Source organism: Panthera pardus, unplaced genomic scaffold (genome assembly GCF_024362965.1).
Source record: "Panthera pardus isolate Hobbes unplaced genomic scaffold, ASM2436296v1 HiC_scaffold_15, whole genome shotgun sequence".
Taxonomy (NCBI): domain Eukaryota; kingdom Metazoa; phylum Chordata; class Mammalia; order Carnivora; family Felidae; genus Panthera; species Panthera pardus.
Window position 1 is genome coordinate 16,048,761 of NW_026526710.1, and position 23,935 is coordinate 16,072,695.

The 23,935-nt window shown below is 57.2% G+C and overlaps 1 protein-coding gene and 1 long non-coding RNA gene across 10 annotated transcripts in view; one reads left to right on the top strand and one right to left on the bottom strand.

The window, feature by feature from the left end:
* Positions 1-69: 69 nt before the first annotated feature.
* Positions 70-20,656, bottom strand: SMTN (smoothelin). 7 transcript variants are annotated; one of them, XM_019426720.2, is made up of 20 exons: positions 20,548-20,656; positions 15,638-15,786; positions 15,155-15,248; positions 14,990-15,068; positions 14,797-14,894; positions 13,571-13,891; positions 13,410-13,482; positions 12,734-12,805; positions 12,132-12,653; positions 11,770-11,942; positions 9,740-9,832; positions 8,495-8,647; positions 8,332-8,407; positions 7,122-7,286; positions 6,962-7,024; positions 6,673-6,739; positions 5,536-5,709; positions 5,240-5,357; positions 4,497-4,648; positions 70-373 (listed from the first exon to the last, which is right to left on the bottom strand). In XM_019426720.2, exons 1-20 carry the CDS (start codon positions 20,596-20,598, stop codon positions 223-225), a joined length of 2,844 nt encoding a protein of 947 aa, XP_019282265.2. In that variant the 5' UTR covers positions 20,599-20,656; the 3' UTR covers positions 70-222. The 7 variants fall into 7 exon arrangements, with proteins under 7 accessions (XP_019282265.2, XP_053758138.1, XP_019282263.2 ...); XM_019426717.2 differs by lacking the exon at positions 9,740-9,832 and adding an exon at positions 3,379-3,544 and having other exon boundaries at positions 258-373; XM_053902163.1 differs by lacking the exon at positions 9,740-9,832.
* The window catches only part of LOC109253607 (uncharacterized), a 34,161-nt gene continuing 29,154 nt past the window's right edge, over positions 18,929-23,935 (top strand). For all 3 annotated transcript variants that reach the window (XR_008422169.1, XR_008422168.1, XR_008422167.1), the window contains exons 1-2: positions 18,929-19,291; positions 19,537-22,782. This is a non-coding gene — a long non-coding RNA (uncharacterized LOC109253607). The remainder of the gene's footprint in view (positions 19,292-19,536; positions 22,783-23,935) is intronic.

Genomic DNA, 23,935 nt, shown 5'->3' on the forward strand with positions numbered 1-23,935 from the left:
GGGGATGTGTGCACACCCTGCCAAGCTACCCTCCATTCAACCCCCAAGACAGGCTGAGAGGAGTCAGGGTCGTTGAAAACCAATAATTTATCAAAACGCAGCGTGTGTATGCAGGGCAAGGTGTCGCGACAGACAGGGCAGCAGTGGGCAGGCGCAGAGGGAGGGGATGGTGCCTGGATGGTGGGGTCATCTTGCCGTAGGCTGGCCGTGCGGGCAGGGAGGCTAGACATTCTTGCCGCGCAGGCGCAGCTCGTGGCGCCTCAGGTGGTTGTAGAGCGACTGCACATAGGTGAAGACGCACTTGGGGTCGGGCTTCTTGCCCATGATCATCATGTCCTCCACCTCCACCAGGGGCACGCAGTCCACCAGCATCCTGCAGGAAGGGGGCACGGGGGTACTTGTCAGCGCTGGCCCCGTTTCCTGTGGCTACCCTCTATCCGGAGGTCTTTTCACTGCTTGCAGCCTGTTGGTCTTCCATAAACTCCAGATTCTTGATTGAGTGCAGGGATAAAAGCTTTCTGGGAAGACAGGAAACCCCAGGGCCCACTGACCCAAGCCTAGAAGCATCACTATGGGGAGCTAGGCCTAGCAGGTGTGGGTGGAGATGGGAGGAGAGCCATGCCCCATCCCACTCCGGGCAGGGTCCAGGTCTCTACCCCTAGCCCTGGAGGTTCCTGACTCCAGACCTCACCCATATTCTCTCTGGAGGGCCACCTCCTGCATATCCTCAGTGGCACACCCCAGCTGGCAAAAGCCTCTGGGTTGGGCCATTGAATCCAGAGGGGCCTTACCAATGGCACATCTTTCTCTGCAGCCAGGACCCGCCCCAGTGACCCTCTGGGCATCTCAGATGCCTGGCCTGGTACCTCCTGTAGAGAGGCATGGGAACCCCTGTCCTTGCCCCAGGGGACAATCCTGCTACAGGAGATATAAGACAGTGTGTGTGTGTGTGTGTGTGTGTGTGTGTGTGTAGTTCTTTAACCCTTATCCCCCTCCTTGGGTAGAGCAGGGGAAGCAGATGAGGGTCCCAAGCAATACAGACAGGACACCTACAACATGCTCAAGAGTGGGACCATCCATCTGTCATCCTCCAGAGTTCCAGCCATACTTTACAGAGGGAGACTGAGTCACAGAGCAGAATTCATTTGTTTCAGTTCCCATAGCTTGGTAGGTACAAGGCTGGGCCTCCTGGGACTTAAGTGCCCTAGCCCTGGGTGTTGACACCTGTCTGGAGCCCCTCTTCCCTACTGAAGAGTCATCTCCCCACTCTGGGGTGAATGGACTGCAGCTACTAAGCAACTGACAGCCCCAGAGCTCTAAAGCTAGAGTTTGCTCCCTGGCTCCAATTTCCCCTCCTCTCCCAGAGCAAGTCCTCTTCTGCCTTGCCCCCTCCCATAAGTCCACGTTAACTGAGTTTCCTTTGGCAGGGAAAGCATACAGGGAAGAATGGCTCCTATCGGTAACACACCAATGGGCCCAGGACTACCTTCCATCTTGTGCCTTCAAGGTCAAACCTGGGACCATGGTAGGACTGGAGCCTACTCCTAGCTCACCTGGACTCCTTCATAAAGAAGCTTGGGAGGCAGAAGACCTCTGTTTCAGTCCACACTGTACCCTTGATCACCTGTGTGTGCTAGATAAAGCCCTGCCCTGTTCTGTGACTCAACTTTCCCATCTTTATAGCAACAAGTTCTCTGCCTCATTTGAGACCTTGGGAGAACTTAGATGAGTGAGGGGGTTTCTGACTCTGTTGCCGACGTGCTATGTGCCCTTGGCGTCTCTGCCCCAGACTGGACTTATTTTCCCAGCTATACTATGGTGAAGAAGGCAGCCTCTCTGTGCAGTTTCTTCAAACTGTGGCTATCTCTTCAGGGATCCTGGGCTCCCCAGCGTGGAGCTCCCTCCCGCCTCTGGTGTCTTCCCTGGAGACCTTATAAAGCCATTGTTTACACTGGGGCTCACAGCTCAGGGCTTCAGCTGCCCCAGTGACAGGCCAAACAGAGGGCAATTCGAGCAACAGCACGGCTGAGTCACACTTTCCAACTGGATCAGGGCTGGGCTGGGCCCCTTTCCCTCCAGGCCAGCCTGCTGGGCAGCAGCTTGTAAGTCCATATATGACCTGGAGACAAAACCAAACCCATCCTCCTCTCACCTGCATGGCTTATCTATGGGTGGATGTGTACACATGTGGGCTGCCCCCCACATGGCTCCAGGCCCTGAGGGGCATCTGAGTGCATCCCTAGCTCTGTCCCTGACTCATTTGGGGAATCCCCTCCCTCTGGGCCTTTGACTTTTCTTCTCTCTGCACAATGGGTGGGAAAAGTGATGGGGTAGAGAAAAGAGCCTCTAAGTGGGGAATATGGAGTTCTAGTTTCCAGCTGTCTCTTGACCTAAAACCTCCAAGACTCTGAGCCACCTCTCTCCCTTCTCTGAGCAACTTCTCTGGAATGGACAGTTAGCTCAGGACCTGAATTCCTACTGTAGCCATGAGGTAAGGTAACTAGAGAGAAAATGTCATAGCTGATTTGAAGACCCAGAACCCTAACCAGAAACATCTTCCTGTTATACTGGCCCTGCTCTTGAGCTCTCCAATGAGTGTGGCACCACCAATTCCCCAGTGCCCAAACCTGAGGCCTAGTAGGCTTTCTTGAGCCTCCTTCTCCCCCTACCCCCAATCTGAATCCATCAGTCAGCCTCTCCTACTTCTAAGTTGCTCCAGCTATCTAGCACATTCCTTCACCACCCCCATCCCTCATCCAGATATTGTTCTAGAATGCTAACCAGACCCCTTCTCTGTTTGGAAATCTTTTATGACTCCTGTCTTTAGGAGGAAGTTCAAACACCTGTGGCCCCTTCTCCTCTTCAAGCCCAGACTAAACTTCCTTCCCTTCTGCCCTTCATATGCAGACTAAACTTCCTTCTCTTCTCCCCTTCATACCCAGACTAAACATCCTTCCCTTCCTGAGTATGTATGCTATGCTCTCCATCTCTCTCGCCCCCAGCCCTGTACATAGACTCACCCCGCTGCCTGGGACTCCCTCTCCCTCCTCTAGCCTGAACTTGTTACTCAGATCCTAGCTTGGTTTGCACTTTTTTCAGATAGCTGTCCTGGACCTGTAGGCTGGGTCAGGTACCTCCTCTGGGGTTCCTTCCTGGGCTTCCTCCATCTCAGTCCTGCTCATGTGGGTCATCACTGCCCCATTAAAAGAATGGTCTTGCCTGCTAGGCCCTGAACTACCAGAAGATAGGGCCATGTCTGGCTCCTTCTGGCTCTTCTCGGGGTCCCCTTGCTTCTCCCACCCACCTCCCGGTCTCTCTCTGGGCCCCTCTGAGCAGATTCCAGCATACAGTGCAGGTAGGCGAGGAGGCATTTCTCACCGTGGGGCCCCTGAGCAGGGGTTAGGACTTTTTGGTTTTTACCAGCCCCTTCTGGACCAGACAGCGGTAGAACTCCTGGATGTACGTGTACACGCACTTCCAGTCAGGCTCTCGAAGCCGCACCATGTCCTCTGTGTCCAGGAGCTGCGGGCAGTCCGCATGGGTCCTGGGGAGGATAGGGGGCCGGGAAGGGGCAGGGAGGCAGGGCCCAGGAGAGAAGAGGGGGAAGAGGCAGAGAAGAGAAAGGGGAGAACACAGAGACACACACATACACATACACACAGAGACAAGAGTTCAGTTACGTTCTCAGTGCTGCAGTCTGCCGGCACCCCCCGCATGCCTCTTTCCCATTGTGGACGTGCCGCTCACTACCCATCACTAATGGTGTGCAATGCAGACAGGGGTGGGGGGCCAGACCAGTCACAGGTGCAGAGAACTCTTGGGGAAAGCGGGAATGGGGTGGGGGGCAATGGCGTTGGCACTGAGGTTGGAGAGGAGGGCTGTGCCCCAGGGAGGGGAGGTGAGGGAGGCGTGAAAGGAGGTGGGGGAGGAGGAAGAGGAAGAAATCTGGGGGAACTGGAAAGAGAAAAGGAGAGAAGGAAAGACAGATGGAGGGTGCTGAGGGTGAGGTGAGCAGACGGGGCAACGATTCCAAAGTGGAGGGCTTGCTAATGTCCTATATAAGCCTCTGGCAACACCTATATAGGCTGGATGGGCACGGTGCCCAGGCCAGGAGCCTCCTTTTGGAATCTCCAGCCGGGATCCCGTGGGAGCAGGAAGCTCTGGTGATAGTGGGAGGAGAGCAGGACAGAGAAAGGGAGAGAGAGAGGGAGTAAGGGGCAGAGGGAGGATGGAGGGGATATGGACAGGGCCACCTGGTGGGCCTTGGCTGGGGCTGGTAGGCGGGCCGGCGGCTCCTTCGTTCCGGCGGGCACCTGGCACACTCAGCAGCAGGTGGGCAGGGTGGAGAGGACAGGGGCTTTCTGGGGAAGGGGTCTCAGCCGCTGTCTGACAGTGCAGCTGGCCAGCTCCAAGGGGCCTTGGGGCAGCTGGGCCTGGCCCAGATGCCCAGTCCCAGATGCCCAGCTGACACCAGCAGGACTGGGGCCCACACTTACTCAGCAGATGAGAAGGCCACCTCAAAGTTCTGACGCCGGTTCTGTGGGCTGAGCTGCCCATAGTCGAATGCCTCAGGGAAGAAGTTGTGCACCAGGGCACAGAAGGCCATCCCGTCACTCCAACTTGAGGAGAAGTTCTGGATGTCCACGTGCTATGTATGGGTGGTGGGAGGACTGGTCAGCTTCCCTATGAGTTCTCTGCCCCCAGCATTTGGCATTCCAGGCATAGGGCAACTGGGGTCAGAGAGGCCCTATAGCTTGCCCAAGGCTGCACAGGGGATGGGCAGTGGGAACACGAGCATCCTTTAATTAAGTTTGTCAACTCCCTTGTCTACTACTTACAGTCACAGAGCAACCAGGAGGCCCAGCACCACCCAGCTAAGACCATGGTTATGTCTCCTTCACTCCTTTCCTTACTTACAGAAATTTACCAAGCCCCCTCACCTCCACCCCTACCCCCAAGAGGAATGAGGGGGGACTCGGAGGGTGAGGTCTGGCTCTGAACTGGGCCCTCATTAGGCCCTCCCACTTAATCACTTATTCTTGGATCTAGGGTATGTTGTGTGTATTCCTTTGAGCCTGTTTCCTCATCCCAAAAGAGGGCTTCCATCGTCCCTGCCAGGTATGGGGACTATGAAAAGCACAGGGGGTGAGGAGTTCTGCCAAGAGGGAGGTGCGGAGCTTCAGGGTGGGGGTTGGGGGTAGGAGAAAGAAGCCGGGCTGCCTGGCCTTGTAGAGCTCACCTCATAACCACGTGTCTTTGCTCGGCACCAGTCCAGCAACATCTGCTTGATGCTGTTGGCATTGGGGACCCCAAAGCTGGTGGAACGCTGCACGGCTGCGCGGGGTCCACCAGGGCTGCTGCAGGGGCACGTCAGGCAGGTCACAAGGCGTGCTGGTGGCCAACCCAGTGGGTTCCAGGCCCCGCCTTCCCTGTCCTTCAGGCCCCTCCCAGCTCTGCTCCCACAGCGCTTTCCCGTTTCTGGCCCCACCCCATGCACTAATTAGGCCCCGCCCAGCCCCGCCCACTGTCGCTCACCCAGAGGCGCCTTCCTTCTCCAGCTTCTCAATCATGGCCTTGCGCGCCTGGGAGGCCGAGGTCTTGGGCAGGCTCTGCGCCTTCATCAGCTCTTTCTTTTTCTCTGCTTGGCGTTTCTCGAGTGCGGCCAGGCTGCCGGGCCGTGGGCTGGCCTCATCCTCGCGGTCGAAGATACTGGGGGGGATAGGGAGGCGACTGTTAGGCCCCTCCTGAGCCTCAACCCCCAATTGCCAAGGGAAGGGACTTGTCGTGCTCCAGACTCTACACTCTGTGGTATATCCACAACCCACAAGCCGGCCTGCAAGGGAGTCGTCCTTATCACGTCTATTTTACAGGGTAGACTGAGGCTCAAAGGTGAAGAAGGTGGGAGCCACTCTTTTCCTTCAACAGACTTGGCCCTGGAGGCAGTTCTCTGAGAAGGCTCACTGCATGATCCAGTTACAGATGAGTTCAGATTCTGGGCACTAGCAACTAATAATACCTACCAGCATAATAATAATAATAATAATGATAATAATAATAATAATCATCATCATCATCTTATGTCTATTGAGCCTTTCCTATGTGCCATTTTAAATTTCACAAGGAGGGAGGGACCCTTATCATTTCCACTAAAGATGAGGAAACAGGCCCCTGGCCTCAGGTTTCAGAGGGCATGGGGGGCAGTGCACGAACACTGGTCTTTCTGAGTCAGAGTTCTTGGAGGCCTGTGGTTTCCAGTATGAATTCTGCTCCTAACAGCCTTGATACACTCTGTATGATAGAGGTGTACTCCTCCCTCATGGGGCTAAAGTGCAAAGGTGCTCTGTGACATGGGATGTGGTCTGCAGACACTGAGAAGTGGCAGTGCCACCAGGCAGCTCATTGGCAGGCAGGCCTCTCTAAGGGCTCAATGCTATCACTGCCACTGAGAGCTGTGAGACCCTGAGCAAATCTCTGGCCTCCTCAGTGGTGTGGCTGAGGAATAGGTGAGATCATAAGGGGAGCAGGAGTGGTCTGACTCCTACTCTGACTCTCCCTGGCTGTATGCTTATCACCTTAAAGCACCTTGGTCTACCCCTCTGCAGAATGGGTATATAGTGAGGTCCCATGTGGCACTGACTCCTCTGTGGTCTAGGGATGGGTACCTATGCTCACCTGCCCATCTTCTTGGATGATGAAGAGGAGAAAGTCTTGGTTTGCACCATAGTACGGCCACCACCATCTGCAGTAAAGGGGAAGAGGAGCAAGGTGAGGGCTTGGGCCTGGACATCAGGAGATGGGGCAGGGGGCTATTGTGGGGGGGATGGTGGTAGCCTCAGGCAGAGAAGAGAAAGTGACTGCTGGACAGAGAGACACACAGATGAAGGTACGGAGAGAGAGCTTGAGGATGAGTCTGAGGAGGTGGGCAGGCAGTCAGGCACAGGGCGACACCAGGCGGCCTTACTCTCCGAGCGCCTCACAAAACTCGACTCCACCGTGGTGGTGCGGGCCGTCCGTGTGCCATCATCTGGAGGGGCAGGGGATGAGAGGAAGAATATGAGCCATGGGGCCAGTGGGGTGGATATATTCCCACCTGGAGCCCTGAGCCTTGCTTGGCCTCTTACTGGAGTGGACGAGCCGCTCAGTCTTGGTGACAGTGCTGACAGCTGAGCCATCGGCTGCCCGCTGGCTGTGCCTCGTGGTGGTCTCAGTAGCTGTGTTGCCACGGCCCTCCCCTGGCCGGGCCCGTGCCTCTTGTAGCCGCCGTTCCCGTTCCTTGTCCCGCTGGTCTGGGTGGGGGATGCCCCATGCATGCCCAGAAGGGCCACCCATCACCCACAGAGCACATATGTACGGGCACACAAGATGGGGTGGGGGGAGCAACTTGTTAGAAATACTGAAGACACAGGGGACAAGGGCCCTCTCTAGGAGTAGCTGAGGGTAAGGGGATAGCTATAACTTGGCAGGGGGTGGGGGAGAGGTGGTGTGTGGCAATGGACTCAGGCAGAAACAAAGGAATATGGAAGAGCTGAACTCAAAGGGGGAGTATTTGGATCCAAGAAGGGAATTTCTATGGGAATGAGTAGCTTTCAGAGTGAATACGCAGATCCAGCGAGGAAGTAGCGGAATTCAGGGAGGGAGAAGCTGAGTGAGGCTAGTAGCTGAGTGGGTCTTTAAATGAGTCTTAGGTGGGAGAAGAGCAGCTCGAAGAAGAAATATCTAGATCCAAGGAAGGAGTAATTGAGAGAGAAGCTGGCAAAAGGGGTGACTGGGCCTAAAGAAGTAGGTAGGTGTGCATAGGAGCCAGGTGGCCATCAATGGGGCCTGGAGGAAGCAGTTAGATTCAGAGAGTATCTAGAGAAGGAAACAAACCTAGAATCCAAGCAAATGAATAGCTGGGTCCAGGGAGGAAGTAGCTGGGCTCAGAGAAGGGGAAGCTGGGTAGGGGCAGAGCTACAGTGGTCATCAGTGGAACTCAAGGAGAGAAAAGCAGCTGCTGGGAGGAGTATCTGGATTCAGGGAAGGAGTAGTTGGCAGTATGTGGAGAAGCAATGGGATCCAAGAAGGAGTAGCTAGGAGAGGGAGTACCTGGGTCTGGGAAGGAGAAGAGAGGCTGGTTGGGGACAGTATAACTGGGGTGGTCAGGGGGAGAGATGTAGCTAGGGAAGGGAGAAGCTGGATCCAGGGAGAAGGAGGCAAGGGAATATTTGGGTCTCGAGAAGAAGCTGGGTAGGGCAGGTACTGAACTAGCATGTCCATGAATGGACCCCAGAGTAAAAGGAGCAGCTGGGGAATGGAGCAACTGGATCTAGGGTGGGGCAACAGGCTCTCTACCTCTCTTCTTTTGTCGGAGCTCACGTAGCGCAGCCCGGATGAGCTTCCGCTCCTCAAAGTCTGTAGTCTGATCCAGCTGCAGATAGAACCCCTGTCATTACCCACCTGGTGCCTGCTGGTCCCTGCCCCCTGCCAACCCCTAGTCCACCAGATCTGGCCATACCATCTTGTCCAGGATGCTTTCATCCTCGATGGCCATCAGCTCCTCAGTGTTCAAGGGACTCCGCGTCTCTGGTGCTTTGTCTACCCGGGTCTGCTCAGCACCGTTAGCCACTTCCACTTCTGCAGATGGGGGCTCTGCTGGCTCTGGCTCCATCTGCAGGGTGGGGAGTGGGCATGGACTTTAAGGAGGGGTGTGGACAAAACCAACCATGCCCATGCCAATGGTTAGGGGACCAGGCCCTGGGTCTGCTGGCACAGCCTTGGAAATAACTACTAACCAGTCAGACTGCCTGTGCAAAGATGGTCGTCTGGTGTCAGACTCAGAGAAGAGGCACTGACAGCCTTGTTGTAGGGCTTCCCGTGTACGTGGAATTGCGTTAATATAATTAACAGTGTCAATAACGGTGATTTTCATTTGGTAGTAAGCATTGTATAAACACTAGGGATTTTACTGTCCCTATTTAACACAAGGGAAAACTGAGGCTCAGGGTAGCTGCATGACTTGCCCACAGTCCTAGAAGTGTGATGTAGCCTGGGGTCTGAGCTGAGCTTATCTCCTAAACCTGAGTTCTTTCTGCTGCTTCATTCCCAGCCTCCTCCCAAGCAGGCTGTGCTCTGTCCTGGAAGTTCCCAAGGCCTGAGCCCTCCTGGGCCAGTGCCCAGGCAGCACATGCCACACACACACACACACACACACACACACACCCCAAAGGGGCTGGACCAGGGCCCTTGGGCTCCTGACCAGGTGTCTGACTGGGACTGCACAGAGCCAAGTCCTCTCCGAAGCTTGCTCCTGCTCCCTGCTCCATACTGGGAACTACCCTCTAAAGGGCCTGTGGTCCCAACCTAGCACCCTACCCCTCCCAGGACATCTTCTAAGCACTTGCAGACAAGCCCCCAGACCAACTATCACAGCCCCTCTCCTCCTGGCAGGGCCTCTCAGTCTGCTGTAAGGGTAAGGAGAGCTGAGGTGGCAGCTGCTCTAGGGAGACTCAGCCTGACTGGGACATAGTAGGGATGGGGGTGGGGACTGGGCCCTGGCCAGGGGCTGCTAGGGCAGCCGCCATGCATGCCTCAGGGCCAGGAGCCTGGCACTCTCTTGCCTGAGTGTTAGAGCACTAGCACTCCAGTCCCCTCTGCAGATATGTAAACTGAGGCTCAGAGAAGGTAGTGGCACACCAAAGGTCAGTCAGCAGGGGCAGAACCTGCTCAAAACCACCCGTCCCCCCAGCCCATAGGGACTTACGAGACTGCTGCTGCGGGCAGGGCCAGCAGAGGAGCGGCGGCGGGTGCTGAAGGCAGGCGGGTGGGCCACAGGGGTCCCGGCATCCTCAGCCGCCTGGAAGAGGGCCTCGGGGTCGGCAGCAGCCAGGAGCAGCTCACTGGGCTCCAGCTCAGGCTCAAGGTCAGGCACAAGTGGGACCCCCAGGCGCAGGCTCAGCACCTCCACCTGCCTGCCCAGTGCATCCAGCCGCCGGCTCAGTGCTGCTGTCTCCACCCGCAGCTCTTCAGCTGCCCGGGCCACTGGCTCCACGGCCGAGGCAGCTGCCTCAGCTGCCTGGGTCACTGCCGCCCGCCCTGCCTCAGCCACTGCCCGCAGCTCTTCCAACGCCAAGTGTAATCGTTCCTCAAGGGCTGCAGCCAGCTCAGACCCGGGCCCTGGTACCCCCGGCATGGTGATGGCAGGGGCTCTGTGGTGGGATGACGATGGGGACAGTGGTAGGGACAGTTGCCTCTGGCTGGCAGTGTCAGAGTCTTTGCAGCTGGCCTGAGGGCAAAGGCAAGGGCAGTGGGCCTGCTCCGCCCCTGCTGGCCTCCCAGCCTCCCAGCCTGCCACCCGCCAGCTGGGGCTGTGGCCCAAATAGAAACCTATTCTGGGCTCCTTGTGGAGGGGGTTGTGGGGGAGGGGTGGCCTGTCCAAGCAGGCAGACGGCCAGGCCTGGTGCTGGCCGTGCAGAGATCACAGACTGGCAACACGGCAAAGCTGCACAGGTTCTGAAGAATTACCTAGGCCAGGGCCCCATGCCCCACAGATGGGGAAACTGAGGCAGGAAGCAATAAATGGGCCTGCCTGGGCCACCATTTGCATTAGCTGTGAGGATCCAGTCTGCCAGACTCCAAGAGCCTGCACTCCTTTGCCTTCATGCCATGCTGTTTTAGAAATCCTTGGACAAATGGAGGAAATGGAGGTACAGAGAGGCGGGACTTTGAGCAATCTGCTATAACAAGCATCTCGTCCCTGAGATAAATATCCTCTGGCCTGTCTGTGGTGCTTGAATACAACCACAGACTTTGAGCACATTTTAGGCACTTTTCTGCTTTCCCTTGATTCTAGATGGGGAAATTGAGATGCGTTAGTGGTATCACATGCAGGGCTCACTGTTTCACCTCCCACCCACTCCAAGGGCCTCAGCTACCATCCCCTCACTCTCTTGGCAGAGAGCAGTTAAATCCTGCTCTGTGGGGGTAAGGGTGCTTTCTTCCCCCCACCCTCTCCCTGTTACCCCTGAGAAGGCCCAAAGCTGGCTCTAGCCATCTCACCTCAACCAAAGTCCCATTCATTCCCTGGTGCAGCACAGAGGACATTACCTGGGCAGTCAGGTGGCCCACTGGGGATCCCTTCCCCAGCTGAGCTTCCAGCCAGCTGATCCCAGGCTCAGGAATGAATAATGGAGGGATGCGGCGTATTCAGTTCCCGTGGCACCTGTTAGGCTGCTGCCTCACCTGACTGGCACCCCCTGCCTGTCCCCCCATCAATGTTTCTGTTCAACCCCCCCTCCCCCAGAGATGTTGACGCAGATGGTAATCACTAATCTCCAATCTCCTAACCAGCTAGGCTGATCTTGGATGAGCAGATCAGCAGCTTTGCTTCTTGGGGCTGAGCTCCAGTATGGAGTAGGAGCAGGGGCACTGGGGCCATAGGAAGAGGGGGCAAGTCCTCACCATCCTCTCTGAGCTTGAATTTTCCCATCTGTTCATTAGGAATCAACCAACCCATTTTGGACTAAAGACCAGAGATCAGCATGTGAGAAGCTTGAGGCCAGTACAGAGTAAGCTTCTGACACAGCTAGTGGCTTGATACACTAGGGTCTGCCTTTAGCTCTGCCACCAACTGGTTCTGGACTGTAGGTAGCCACCTTCTCTCTCTGGGCCTCAGTTTCCCCATGTGTTCAGTGGGGGAGGAATGGAGCAGAGGAATCCTGCTAGCCCTACATCCTGAAGCAGTTTATATAAGATTGATGGATGGTGACGCTGGTGGGGTAAGAAGGGGCTCACCTTAATGCCACAGCCTCCCCGGCTATCAGGGGAGGCATGGCTGAAGCTGGTGACGTGAGTGACGCTACCCAGGCGAGCCAGGGTCCCAGGGCTGCTGATATGGGTGATGGTGCTCTTGCCCCCACTGCTGGTGCTAAGGAGGGTGGGAGGCGCCCGTAGTCCCAGTGTCAGTTCTGGAGGAGGAGAAGGGCTACTGTTAGATCAGCTGGGGTGAGGGTAATGCCAGCCAAGGTTAATGGTGCCCCTTGCTCACAGCACATCCTTTGGAGACACCCTGAAGCCTGACCACAGCACTCGTTCTATATGCAGAGCTGGCTGCAAATGCTCATCCCCAGCAGTGGGGAGACAGGGGGGAGGCCTACCTGCCCTCTGGTTGCCTGTGGGCAGCAGCACTCGGCCTGTGGATGCCTGGCTACGGCCATCCTTGATCTCGATGGTGAATGTGGTCTTCATACTGGCCCCTGGCTCGGCAGTGCCGACAGGCACAGGAAGCAGGGCACTGGGCTCCTCTGAGCGGGCCACGGGCCCCCCTGCTCCGTTTTCAAGGGGCCTGGCAGCCAAGCCCCGCCTCCCGGGGCCCTCCTCCCGGGGGCAGCTCTGAAGCTGGGCCAGGGGCCTGGCTGCTCCACGTGGCTCCTTGCTGGGTCGGGAGGAGGTGTCGCTGGGGCCCCGTGAGGAGGAGCTGTTGGAAGAGGAGGCAGGAGTAGTGCTGATGTGGGAGGGGCCCAGGAGTCTTGTGGGGGTTGAGGGACCCAGGACCAACTGGGGTGGACCCTCCTGAAGCCCAGCAGCCATAGGAGAATCAGATGTGAACTTGCGCACACGATCCCGCACGGAGCCAGCCCGCTGGAATGAGGAAGGTCCACTGGCAAGAGTGGTGGGCTCTAGAAGGGACAGGAGGGTTATCAGTGACTGGGTGGGACAGGGACTGCCCCAAGTCTGCAATAGTGGGAACAGGTAGTACCTCGGTTCTGGGCTGGCTGGCAGGGACTGAGCATGGACAGGGAGCGTTGGCAGGGACGGGGTCCAGCCAGGTCTGGCAGTTTGGAGAAATGGCCAGGTGGGGAAAGACAGAGGAGAGTGGATATGGAAGTTCCGCCTCTCATAAGTCTCTCCTTCACACCTCCTCAGCTTCCCAACCCCTTCCTGTATTCCAGCCTCCCCGTCCCATGTTGCACCTCCCATAGCTCCTGGCCTCCCCACTCAGCTGTATCTCTCTTATAGGCTCCTCCTTCTCCTCCTGCACTGACCCTAGGATGACTTGGACACTCCTGGGGGCTGGGGCTAGGCTTGGGCTGGAGGAAGGGTGCCCAGATCCTTCCTGCTGATGGGGATACAGGACACCCCCCGCCCCCCCCTCCTGTCCAGCACTGCCCATAGCCTCAGCTGGGAGATGGGCGCACTCCCTTATTGGGGAAAAGAATGTGCCTGAGGCCCGTTGCCTTTCAAGGCTGCAGGGAGGCCTCTGGCCATGGGATGGGGGTTGGGGAGGGCCAGGCTGGGGGTGGGGACACTTCAGGGCAGTGGGAGGAGTGTTAGGGACTGCCTCCTCTTGAGGAAGCTGAAGCTGTCTAGGCATTAGAGCCCATTTTCCAGACAGGGAAGGGGAGGCCTGTAGCTACCCCTATGGGGACCCTCACCTGCTCTCTTTGTGTCGGAGGGACCTTTGGTGGGGCCTTGGACAGCTGGGGGCTCTGTGGGGCCAGGCAGGAGCTGCAGGGGAGACATAGCATGGGCAGGGCCTGACTCCCAAACTGAGGAGCTCACCTGCTTGGCATCCCTGTCCCTCATCCAGACTCACCTTGTTGACCACCTGCCTCTCAGTGCTGGGGGTGGCTGGCAGCTCCTGGGGCTCAGGGCTGGTGGCCCTGGGTGGGCTGGAGGGTGACTCGGGGCTGCCCACAGCCTCAGCAGCAGGACACCGGGCCTCAGAAGGCTCTAGTGGAGGCTCAGGAGAAGCAGTGGTAGGTGAACTGACGGGTGAGGCAGGTAAGCTGGGTGTGCCCCCAGGTGGGGCCTGCACCAGGAGTGTCACTGTGGTCACATCTCGGCTGGTGCCCTGGGGGGTTGGGGTTGGCTCTGGGACCTCTGCCTGCTGCTTCTGTTTCTCTCGCTCCGGCACCTGTGGGAGACCCACAGGATGCAGTCAAGGCTCCCCAGGCTGGCAGGTGCCCAGGGCAGGGCATGCAAAGCAGAGGGGTTAGGCATAGCTTCCTGTGGGCACACCTGCACATGCAGGGGCACTGGCACACCATGGGAGGTCTCTGATACTCACTTCCTAACCTCCTGGCACTGCCTGGTCAAGTGTGGTTCAAAGAGGACTAGATACTATGCCAGGGGTTGGGGATGACAGGAGACCTCCTGGGGACTCCCAACCTTAACAGATCCCTGGAGCAGAGGCCTCTGACCCCTGATCCTGGCCTGGTTAATCAGAGTGTGTGGGGGGAGGGCAGCTTGGGGTGGGGTGGCAGGGAGGGGGAGTCCTTCAAGGACTGGGACCAGCGGCCTCTGCTGGCCACTGAAGGAACCTCCATGGCCCGACCTCTCACCCATACTCCCTGGAGAACAGTGCTCCACAGAGTCAGCTGGGGTGTGATATGTAGAGTCAAGCTAAGGATGTGGGCTGTCTGGAGGGAGAAGGACAGCCTCAGGCTAGGTTTAAGCTAGGGAGGTCAGGTTCAGATCTGCGTTTCAGGGAGATTGCACTGGCTACTGAGTGGAAGCTGGATGGCCATGGTGGGGTGAAATGCAGTTATGGAAGCAGGCAGGCCAGCAAGTTGGTAAGGGAGACACACTCAGGAGCTGTGCAGACAGTCTGGCTTTGAGGGGAAGATACAAAGTCTGGATTGGGGGACATGTGGCCAGAGGTTATCCAAGAGACTAGGCAGAGGTGTGAGATAGTGTCCCCCAAACACCTCCCCACCCCATGAGGTACCAGTCTAGCAAAGACAAGTAGGTGCTCTGTGCTGCTGGCATCTGTGGGCACAGGACACTGGGCTACCCGCCCACCTTGCTCACATTCCTTACCTCACACCGTTCCAGCCTGTGTGCTGCCCGCCCCTTGCTCTCTTCTCTTGAGCCACTGTTGGGACGCCCGCTGCACAACCTCCCAGCCAACGTGGCAGCTGGAAGGGAAGGAAAACATGTCAGGTGAGTGGCCAGCAGGTGCTGTGGGTGGCATGCAGTAGTACACAGGGCAGGGCCAGGGCAGGGCACATACCCTCAATCTCCTGGGCCCTTATGCGGCGGATGGCAGCTCGGATCAGCTTGCGTTCCTCATACTCACCAGCACCTCGCAGCTATGGGTGAGAAACAGGCCGCAGGTGCTGGACTGTGGAGTCCAGGTCTTCCCCTGCCCTGCCACATCCCCTGCCCTGGGCCTCACCAGTGCAGTCAGCTCTTCCACGTCATTCATGGACTCCAGCTGCCCTGCCAGCCGCGCCAGAGCAGCTTGCTGCTCCGCCTCCTGCTGCTGAGAGCTGCAGGGACATCATGACTATAACTCCTACTGCCATAGCCAAGTCATGGAGGATGTGGGCTGAGGGTAGGGGCAGGACAGGGTACACAGAGGAACAGGTAGCTAAGCACACCCTCTGGCTACATGCTGGCACATGCATGCCCATGTACGTGAGCACTAATACCACAGGCTCAGACGTGTTATCTACGTGGGTGTGTCCAGGACTCCATGACTGGTGAGTGGTCCATGCCCATAAACATCCTTGTATATTCCATATGCCTGCCTATACTGCCATTTGCACACCCACATGGGCAGCGGACACACCTGTGCTCATGCCTGCCTGCACAACACAAGCCGAGCCCTGGCACATACTCCTCCCACCTGCATGACCATCCCTCCCTGGCCACTCACTGCAGCCAGTTCTCCTTGTTGTCCTGCCGCTCAGCACGGAAGCGCTTGGATGCCAGGGCCTCCTCCTCACGCTGCAGCTCCTGCCGCTGCAACTCCCGGATGGCTGAGCGGATGCGCCGCCGCTCTGCCAGATCCGCTGTGACCTCCAACTGTGGGGCAGGTGGGGGTGAGGGGCAAATCATTTTGGCTGCCAGGGGCAGAGGGCGGGCACCAGCTGCCCACAGCTTGGCCTGGGCCACAATGAGTGGTCTGTCTCCACTCTCTCTGCCACATGTCTGTCACGAGCCTGCCCTCCCACCCACGCAGGGTCTCAGGGAGACCTGGCTTATGGAACCAGAGCTCTTGGACAGCCTACTGTGCACTATGGTTCACAGAGTGGGCAGCAAGCAACTGCCCATCTGTGCCAGGTGCCAAGCCAGGCGCTCCTTCTTGAGATTCAACTCCTGTCACTCAAAGTCCTTCATCAAATTCCCAAGGGCCAGGGAGTATTGCAGGAAGAAGGAGGCTACCCTACAGGGCCCCAACAGTGTCCCTGGGGAAGGAAGGGTGATTAGGGCAGATGGAGTCCACCCTGTGAGCAAGGAAGACTCCCATGTTCTAGTCCCAAAGCACTACAGTCTTGCTGGGGGTGGCAGCCTCATCCACACTGGACTGATGGGAAAACTGAGGCAGGGGCAGGTGCTCAGGAGTCCTAGTTTATTGCTTGGCTGGGGGCTATTTTTTCCTGCCTGTACTGGCCCAGCGCTATCCACCGTCAAAGGGGCCAAGGCCCAGAGTAGGAAGGTCAGTCCCTCAGATAATAGAGCTGCATTAGAGTCTACCCAGGGCCCTAGAGAGGGCATCAATGAGGGACAGGTGCTCCCACCAGCTTCTTAGCCCCTTAATTCCTGAGAAATTGGAGATGGTTGGTTTAACCACTCTCAGGAAAGGGCACCTTTTCTGGGCAGAGTCAGTCAATTCTGTTGCCTCCCCTACACTGCTACCACCCACCTCCCCAGCCCAATCTCAAGAGAGAGAGGACTGGCACAGGGACCCCAGGAAGATAATGGCTGAGATAAATCCCCAGTATGGGCCTGAGCCAAATAGGAGCAAGTATAGGCAAAGTGATTTCCTCTGTCCCCACTCCCCAGATCATTCAGGGGGAGGGTCCAGGAACCCTCTACTTCCTTTCTTTATAGCTCCTCCCCCATCATTCCTTCCTGTTCCCGGGTGGGGGTCCAAGTTACAACAGGGTGCATGGGCTGGCCCAACTCTGCCATCACTTGTCCCAGTCTGAAAAGAGTAGGGAGAGCCCCGGGGGACAGATCCCTCCATGGTTCCTTCAGGCTCCACATTGCTGAAGAGCTATGGGAGGGTCCCTGAGGCTCAGGCCAGAACCCCCAGCTTGCTCCAGCTTCAGTCCAGTCCTGGCTGGGTGGTCAGGAGCATGTCCTTAACCTCTCTGTGTCTTGTTTTTCTCATTTGCCAAATGGAACAATGACTCCCACCTCAGGGCAGTGGATGGGGATGGGGGCAGTGACTTGGGGTCCCCCCTTCATAGCTGTACATGCAGTAAACATCACCCCCTCCTTGGTTCCAGCCACTCAGAAGGAGAGAGAGGCAAGGGCAAAAGAGTACAAGATACGAGATATCAGTAACATTGAGAACCTATCTAACAGGTCCTGCGCTGAGTCCCCAGTTTGTCCTAATCTCACAGAAACCCTAGGTACCTTATTACTCCCATTTGACAGATGAAGAAACTGTGGCTCAGTGGGGAGAAGTCATTTGCTAAAGGCCAAATGACCTGAGCCAGGATTTGAACCCAGGTTTCTCAGACTCCAGAGTCTGCCTTGGGCTGAAGATAGCTCTGTTGCTGGGGTGTGTCTGCCATGGTGGGTACCTCAAGGACCTTGGCATACTATGTTAGGAACCCTCTCGAGTCTAGACTAGAGATAGACCAGAGGGTAGAGACCGAGACAGACAGAGGATAAAGAGGCTAAGAGATAAAATGACTAGCCCTTTGTCTCCTGGGTACCCCTTCCCAATGCCCTGGGTTCCAGAGACTGGGTTCTTATTTCTGAAAACAGCCTGATGTGGAAACTTGGCTAACTCTGTAATCCCTAGGAGCCTCACTATCCCCATCTGGAAAGTAGAAGTCCCTGGTCCCTGTCTGATACTCTCCCCAAGTGAGTGGGATGGGGCTGGGGGAAGGACAACCTCATTCCACTGATCATTCCCCAGCATGACCTTTCCCCTTTGGGCCTGAAAGCAAAGGCCTGCCCACAGTAACCCTGCTGTGCGTCCTATATTCCCTACCCTCTCAGGCCCCACCGTTGTGTGTGGAGGGGGCTGTGGGAGGGAGGGAAGGAAGTACAAAGCGCCATTGTCCACCAGAGGGAAGGGGAAGGGGATAGGGCGGTTTCTGAAACTGCCCAGTGAAATTCTCCCGGGAGGAAAGAGGGCACTTCCTCCTCCTGGGGGGGGCGGGGGGGCGGGTCTCCGGGCCTTTCTGCCCTCGCAAAGGCCCTCGCCGTTTGGGAGTAGGGGGTGGGGTCTGACCCGCTCTGGCTCTCCCTGGGCCTCAGTCTCCCCATTAGCACAATACAGGAGACTTTCCAGGCATTCGCTCAGTCCCATGGGGGACGGGCCGGCAGTGGAGCGAGGCCTCGCCAGGGGGCGCTGAAGGTCCGAAGGCTCCGGAACCGCCCGCCCTCCCAGGCAGGGCACGGCCCACGCCTCTCCCGGGGAGCCCAGCACTAGGCGCCCAGTCGGGAGCCAGACAGGAAGCCCCCCGCCACCGCCTGCTTTAATGTCTCTCGTTGCGGAGAAGAAATCGAAGTTCACAGAACTTAAGCAGCTTCCCTAGGTCACCCAGCTAGGGAGCGTCGGAGCCTGAACTTGAACCCGGGACTGAGGAGGAGGGCGTCCGGTATGTGGCGGAGGGGCACGCGGCGTGCCTGTCCCCAAGTGCCCCCATCCCGCGCAGGCACCCCCGCCTCGTCCACAGGAATGTGCGGGAGCGTAGGCCGGAAGCGGCTGCCCGGGTCCCCAATCGGCCCGAAGCTGGGGCGCCGGCCAGCTTTCCCTTATAAGGCCCGACCCCGCGGGGAGGGGCCCGGCTTGGGACGCGGCCGTTCTTGCCACGAGGCCGGCGGGAGCCAGGCCGGAGCTCTGGGCGGGACCCTCGGCAATGCCCGGGCGAAGTAATGGCGGGAGCAACCGGTCTGGGGATGCGAAAGACTTTGGGCGGTTTTGCCGCCCCCAGACGAGGGGCAGCGAGTGGTTTAGTCCTTTCCCAGGGAGGGGGCGGGGCTGGGCCGATTACAGCTACCGCTCTGGCTTCTCTGAAAACCCAGCACCCAAACTCTGCATGGGGTTAGGGAGTGGCGACTGGAGAACCCTGAGCCTCAGAGTGGACCCCTAGAGATGGAGATGCGCGGGGACCTGGCTTTCTTTCTGGAACGCTCTGCGTCTACTACCCCCATCTGACTTCCTGACCTGAGGGGGGAGGTCGAGCTGACGTGGTGGGAACCCGATGGCAGACACCCAGAGAGTCTAAGGTGCTGGTCTGACTGCCTTGGGTAGGTTATGGCAGCACTGGACACTGCCGAGTGACCCCTGCGTCCGGAAGAATGGTATGGGGGTGGGTAGGCCACTTGCCTTCTCTTAGGAAAGGTAAATCTTTTTTTGTTTTTAATTTTTTTTTTTTTAACATTTATTTATTTTTGAGACAGAGAGGGACAGAGCATGAACGGGGGAGGGTCAGAGAGAGAGGGAGACACAGAATCTGAAACAGGCTCCAGGCTCTGAGCAGTCAGCACAGAGCCTGATGCGGGGCTCGAACCCACGGACAGTGAGATCGTGACCTGAGCTGAAGTCGGACGCTTAACCGACTGAGCCACCCAGGCGCCCCAGGAAAGGTAAATCTTTAATCCCACTCCCCCTCCACTGTCCACCCTCACAAGGGTCAAGGGCGGAGCTGGGAGGGTGGGCGCAGAGCTCTGGCCCCTCCAGTGCTGCAGCTTCCTGCCTTTGATAGTGGGTACATGTCTGCCCTCTTTGGTTGCCCTAAAGCCTTTCTGTGCATGGCAATGGGGGAGGGGGGAGGCTATGGTTAGATAGGGCCTCAAGAAAGTGAGGAAAGAGTGGGCCCATCCTTCTTCCACCCTAAGATCTGGGCCCATGCCTCATTCCATCCCCATGCCAACTCTAGGACCTACATATATGTTTGCACACATCTCCAGCTCCCATTTTACAGGTAAAGAAACTGAGGCTCAGAAAAAAATGACAGACTAGAAGTGACAGAGCTTATAAGGGCCCCCAAAGCCTGTCTCTTTTTATGGGCTCTTCTGACCTTGACTTACCTAAGATATGGTCCCCCATGGCCCTCTTTGGGGTTTGTTTGGATCCTGGCACTCTATCTTCCTAGCAGGGTGCCCTAAGGGAGGTTATTTCACCTCTCTGAGCCACAGTGCCCTCTTGGCTTTTGGAGCTGCTGTGAGCATTCTGTGAGATGGTCTAGCACCCAGCCTGACCCCTACTGTGCCATGGCATTTTTAATCATTGCTGCTACTATTATCATTGGGCCAGCCTCCAGGGGTGGACACTGCCCAGACTGTTGCTTGGGAGAGCAAATCTAGCCTCCCCACACCTGTGGTTACACATGGGCGAGTCCTCAGCAGTTACTGTTTAAACAGGTGGTAGCAGTGGGGGGACTGGGAGGGACCAGGCCTCAGCACCTGGCACAGACAGGCACATGCTACTGGGTCCTCTGCATCAGCCATGCATAACAGGTTTAGCCCTGTTCCCCTGAGCCCTCATCCTACCCCCTCCTCCCTCCCCTCCTCTTGTCAGCTGAGAGGTAGCCTGGACAGGCCCTGCCTCTGACCTGGCTTGCCTGTTATCACAGCAGGGATGATCGGGCCACTTACCAGCTTCCGCAGGGCTCCTTCGTCCAGCCCAGCTAAGGCCTCATCTGCCATCACGATGGCTCCTAGCTCTGTCCGTCCCCTCCTGGTGAGATCCCTGGTGCCTGTGGCACCTGACACCAGCTCAAGGAATCTGCAGGGGACAGACATGAATCAGGCCTGCTGGGACCTCTAGAAACCACAGACACTTGGGCCCTGTGCCTCAGTTTCTCTAACCCATGATAATCTGTTGGTATCCCATTCTTGCTACCTGTGGCTGCTGGCTGGGGGTTGCTCTCTGCCCTAGGGTGGTATGTTGAAAAACTTAAACCAAGTGTGGGAGTCCCTGGTTCCAACACAGCGAACTCAATGCCAGCCTGCTGTGTGGCCTAAACTGGGCCCTCACCCTGTCTTAAGCATCAGAGAGCTTATAGGATTGAGAAGGTCCACCACAGCCATGCTCACCACTAGGGGGTGCCTGCCAGACTCATTTCCTGCCCCACCCACCCATCCCCAGGGCCTGCCCAGCCCCCACTCGGACCAAAAGCTCAGTCTCTGTGGGCTGAGCCCATATCCAAATCCTTGCTGCCACTTGCCCTCCTTACCCCAGGTGATTTAATCCATCGGAGGTAACCTCCTGTCTTCCAATTCTTGAGGGCAGCCCTCTATACACACTCCTCTTTTCTCCTCCCCTTCCTGCCCTCCCCCTGATGCCAGTTGCCCAGACCTCATGAAGCCAGGTGTCCATGCAACCGGCTCCTCCTGCCAATTTACACACTTAGAATCGAATTCCCCAGCTAGAATGGCCTACAGAACCTGACACGTCCAGCCTCTGGATAGGCAAACTGAGGATTGGAGAGGGCGGGGATTTGTCACAAGGGGAAAATAGGATTCCAAAGACCCAAAGAGCAGGAACGGATTTAATCAAAATCTTGGCCACTTCTGGCTTCTGAAGCCCCCTTCCAAAGTGCCCCTAGGGGCTTTTTTTGCTCCATCATTGCATCAAAATGGCCCCCTAAATCCTGGCCCAACCTCCTAGTGCAGCTCCTTCCTTCTTCCTGCAGCCCTCATGTCTATGGAATTTGAGGGCCCACAGCCTGACACACCATAGGTGCTTAGTTAATGTATGGTGACTGAAATGGCCCCAGGATTGCCACCCCCCCTCAATGATTCATCTCTCAGTCATGCCTTCCCCCTCCCCAGAACAGTCACTTGTCGAGTCACCCCATCCGGTAAAGGGGTCTGAGGGGGGCTCCTAATTCATACAGTTGGGGTTCTTCAGACCCTGCCAGTTCAAGCCGCTGCTTGCTTGTCCCATCCCCTTAGGCGTGGGTGGGTGTCAACCACCCATCTTTCATCTGGGGGAGGGGGGGTCCTTGCCTCTTATCTACCTACTTTGGGGTAATCCCAAGGGTGTCACTCAGCAATCACCAGACTTAGGTTCCATGGACACTGAATTCCCCCATGTCTACTGAAGGGCAGGGGTCGCTAATGCATAATCTAGGACGCCCAGGAAGTCCTTAGGGACTGCCGCTGCTGCGGGACAGGGCTCCCTGTCATACAAATAGTCTGGGGTCTCCGGGGATTAAGAGAAGCCTCAGAGTAATGTGGGACCTTCCCCAAGGCGTGTGCCCCCATAGTCTAGGGTCCCTGGGGGTTGTGGAGCCTCCTGGAGGTCCGTGATATCCTTTCCCGCAGTCTAGAACCTTATCTCATGGCTTAGAGCCCCCGTGGATGGGTGGGAGCTTCCACGTCTGGGAGTCCCAGAACCCTAGTTCAGATATCCGGGTTCCACCCCCAGGACCCGTCGAGGGTCCTGGTGCCGCCCAGAGGCCTGCACACCCACCTCTCAGTCCGGCCCACCCGTCCAGCGCGGGCTCAGGTTAGGTCACTCGGGATCCGACAGATAGACTAGGAACGGTCAGGCGGAAGGCGCCGCGACCGGGATCCCAGTCCCCCTCAGCAACCGTCCCCGAGATTCTGCAAGCGCCGCCCGTCCAGCCGCGCCAGCGGCCCTGCCAGCCCTGCCCTGAGCCGCCACGGCAGCCAATCCTTGGGAGGGTCCCGCCCATCCTCGTGCCCCATTGGGGAAATTCAATTTGACGACCACGCCCCTGTAGCAGGCCCCGCCCCTCGAGGGCAGGACTGTAGGGGCTTGTAGTCTTGGGGCCACTGCCGCCGGGGCCTTGGCTGGTTGGGCGGTAGTCGGCAGGAGGACGCAGCTTTGCACTAAAGTCGGGGAGGGCGCCGAAAGCCGGGGTAAGTGGCTCGGGATCGTCCGTCTGAAGATTCGCGGAATCTTCAGAACTGCCCCTCTCCGCCATCCTCTTTGTTCGTGAGACCCTGTCTCTTCCCCCGACTCCGCCCCCTTCTCGCGTTAGCATTTGGGCTTGGCTGCCGCCCAGGCTGCTTTTGGGACACCTGGTCCCGGCCACCTCAGAGCAGGGACTGTGACCGGCAGCACCTCGACCCTATGTTGGTGCATCACAAAGAACATCTCAGGTGGAGCAGGATCAATCACAGTAACTTTTCCCCAGTCGATACACCTTTGAACGGACGTTTCATTCATCTGTCATGCTTTTCCCTCCCCAGCCCCCTGAGGGTGCGCTTCTGGTTGCGCTAGTCCTAAATGGGGAATACAGAGTCCATGGTCTCATTCAACAAATGGGGGAAATTGAGGCCCAGACAGAGACAACATGCCCAAGACAACACCTGGAATCAGCCAGAGGACCCAAGAGTTTAGACCCACTGGGGAAAGCCACTTCATGTCGTGCTGGAGGCCCAGGACCCTCCCACAGATCCACAGATCCAGGGTCATTGGACCCTGCCTGTTTAAGGAACCCGGGAGGTGGGGTCTGGAGTCCTGTCTGTCAAATAAAAACAATACCAACACATTTATTTTGCACTTGCCATGTACCAGGCATATAATCCCTATAACGACTGTTTTGAGCCCAACTGTTAATGCCCCATTTTACAGTTGAGGACGACAGCTGATAGGTAGTGGAACTGTGTGATTCATACCAACACCTTTTAAGTCCAGCATCTGCTTTTACCCATTGTGAGGTGGGGTTGTGGGGGAGTGGTTTCAGTGTACTGTCCCAGCAGAGCCCCACAGCCCTGCTGTCCAGATCCTCTGGGACCACCCATCCCACCTCACCCCCATCTAGAGAGACTCCCAGACTCTTAAAAAGTGTCATCTTCTTTGATCCCCACATCTTGAGAGGTGGTTCCACTTTCCACATGGGAAGACCAAAACATAGAGAGGGAAGAGACTTGTGAAGGTCACACGGGAGGAGGAGCAAACAGAGCCCAATCAAGGCTAACTTGATTCTACTTCAAACCTGGGGTGCCCCTTGGAACAGCCCGTTGGGGTGGGGCACACCTAGGCTAGCTGGGATTCTCAGGGCCTGCC

Coding starts and splice junctions, on each gene's coding strand:
- SMTN (XM_019426720.2), bottom strand. CDS start 20,598: ATGGCAGATGAGGCCTTAGCTGGGCTGGACGAAGGAGCCCTGCGGAAG. Junction 5,358..5,535: donor GAGAAGGAAGGCGCCTCTGG/GTGAGCGACAGT, acceptor GTGCCCCTGCAG/CAGCCCTGGTGGACCCCGCG. Junction 374..4,496: donor GTGGCCTTCTCATCTGCTGA/GTAAGTGTGGGC, acceptor CCCTTCCTGCAG/GATGCTGGTGGACTGCGTGC.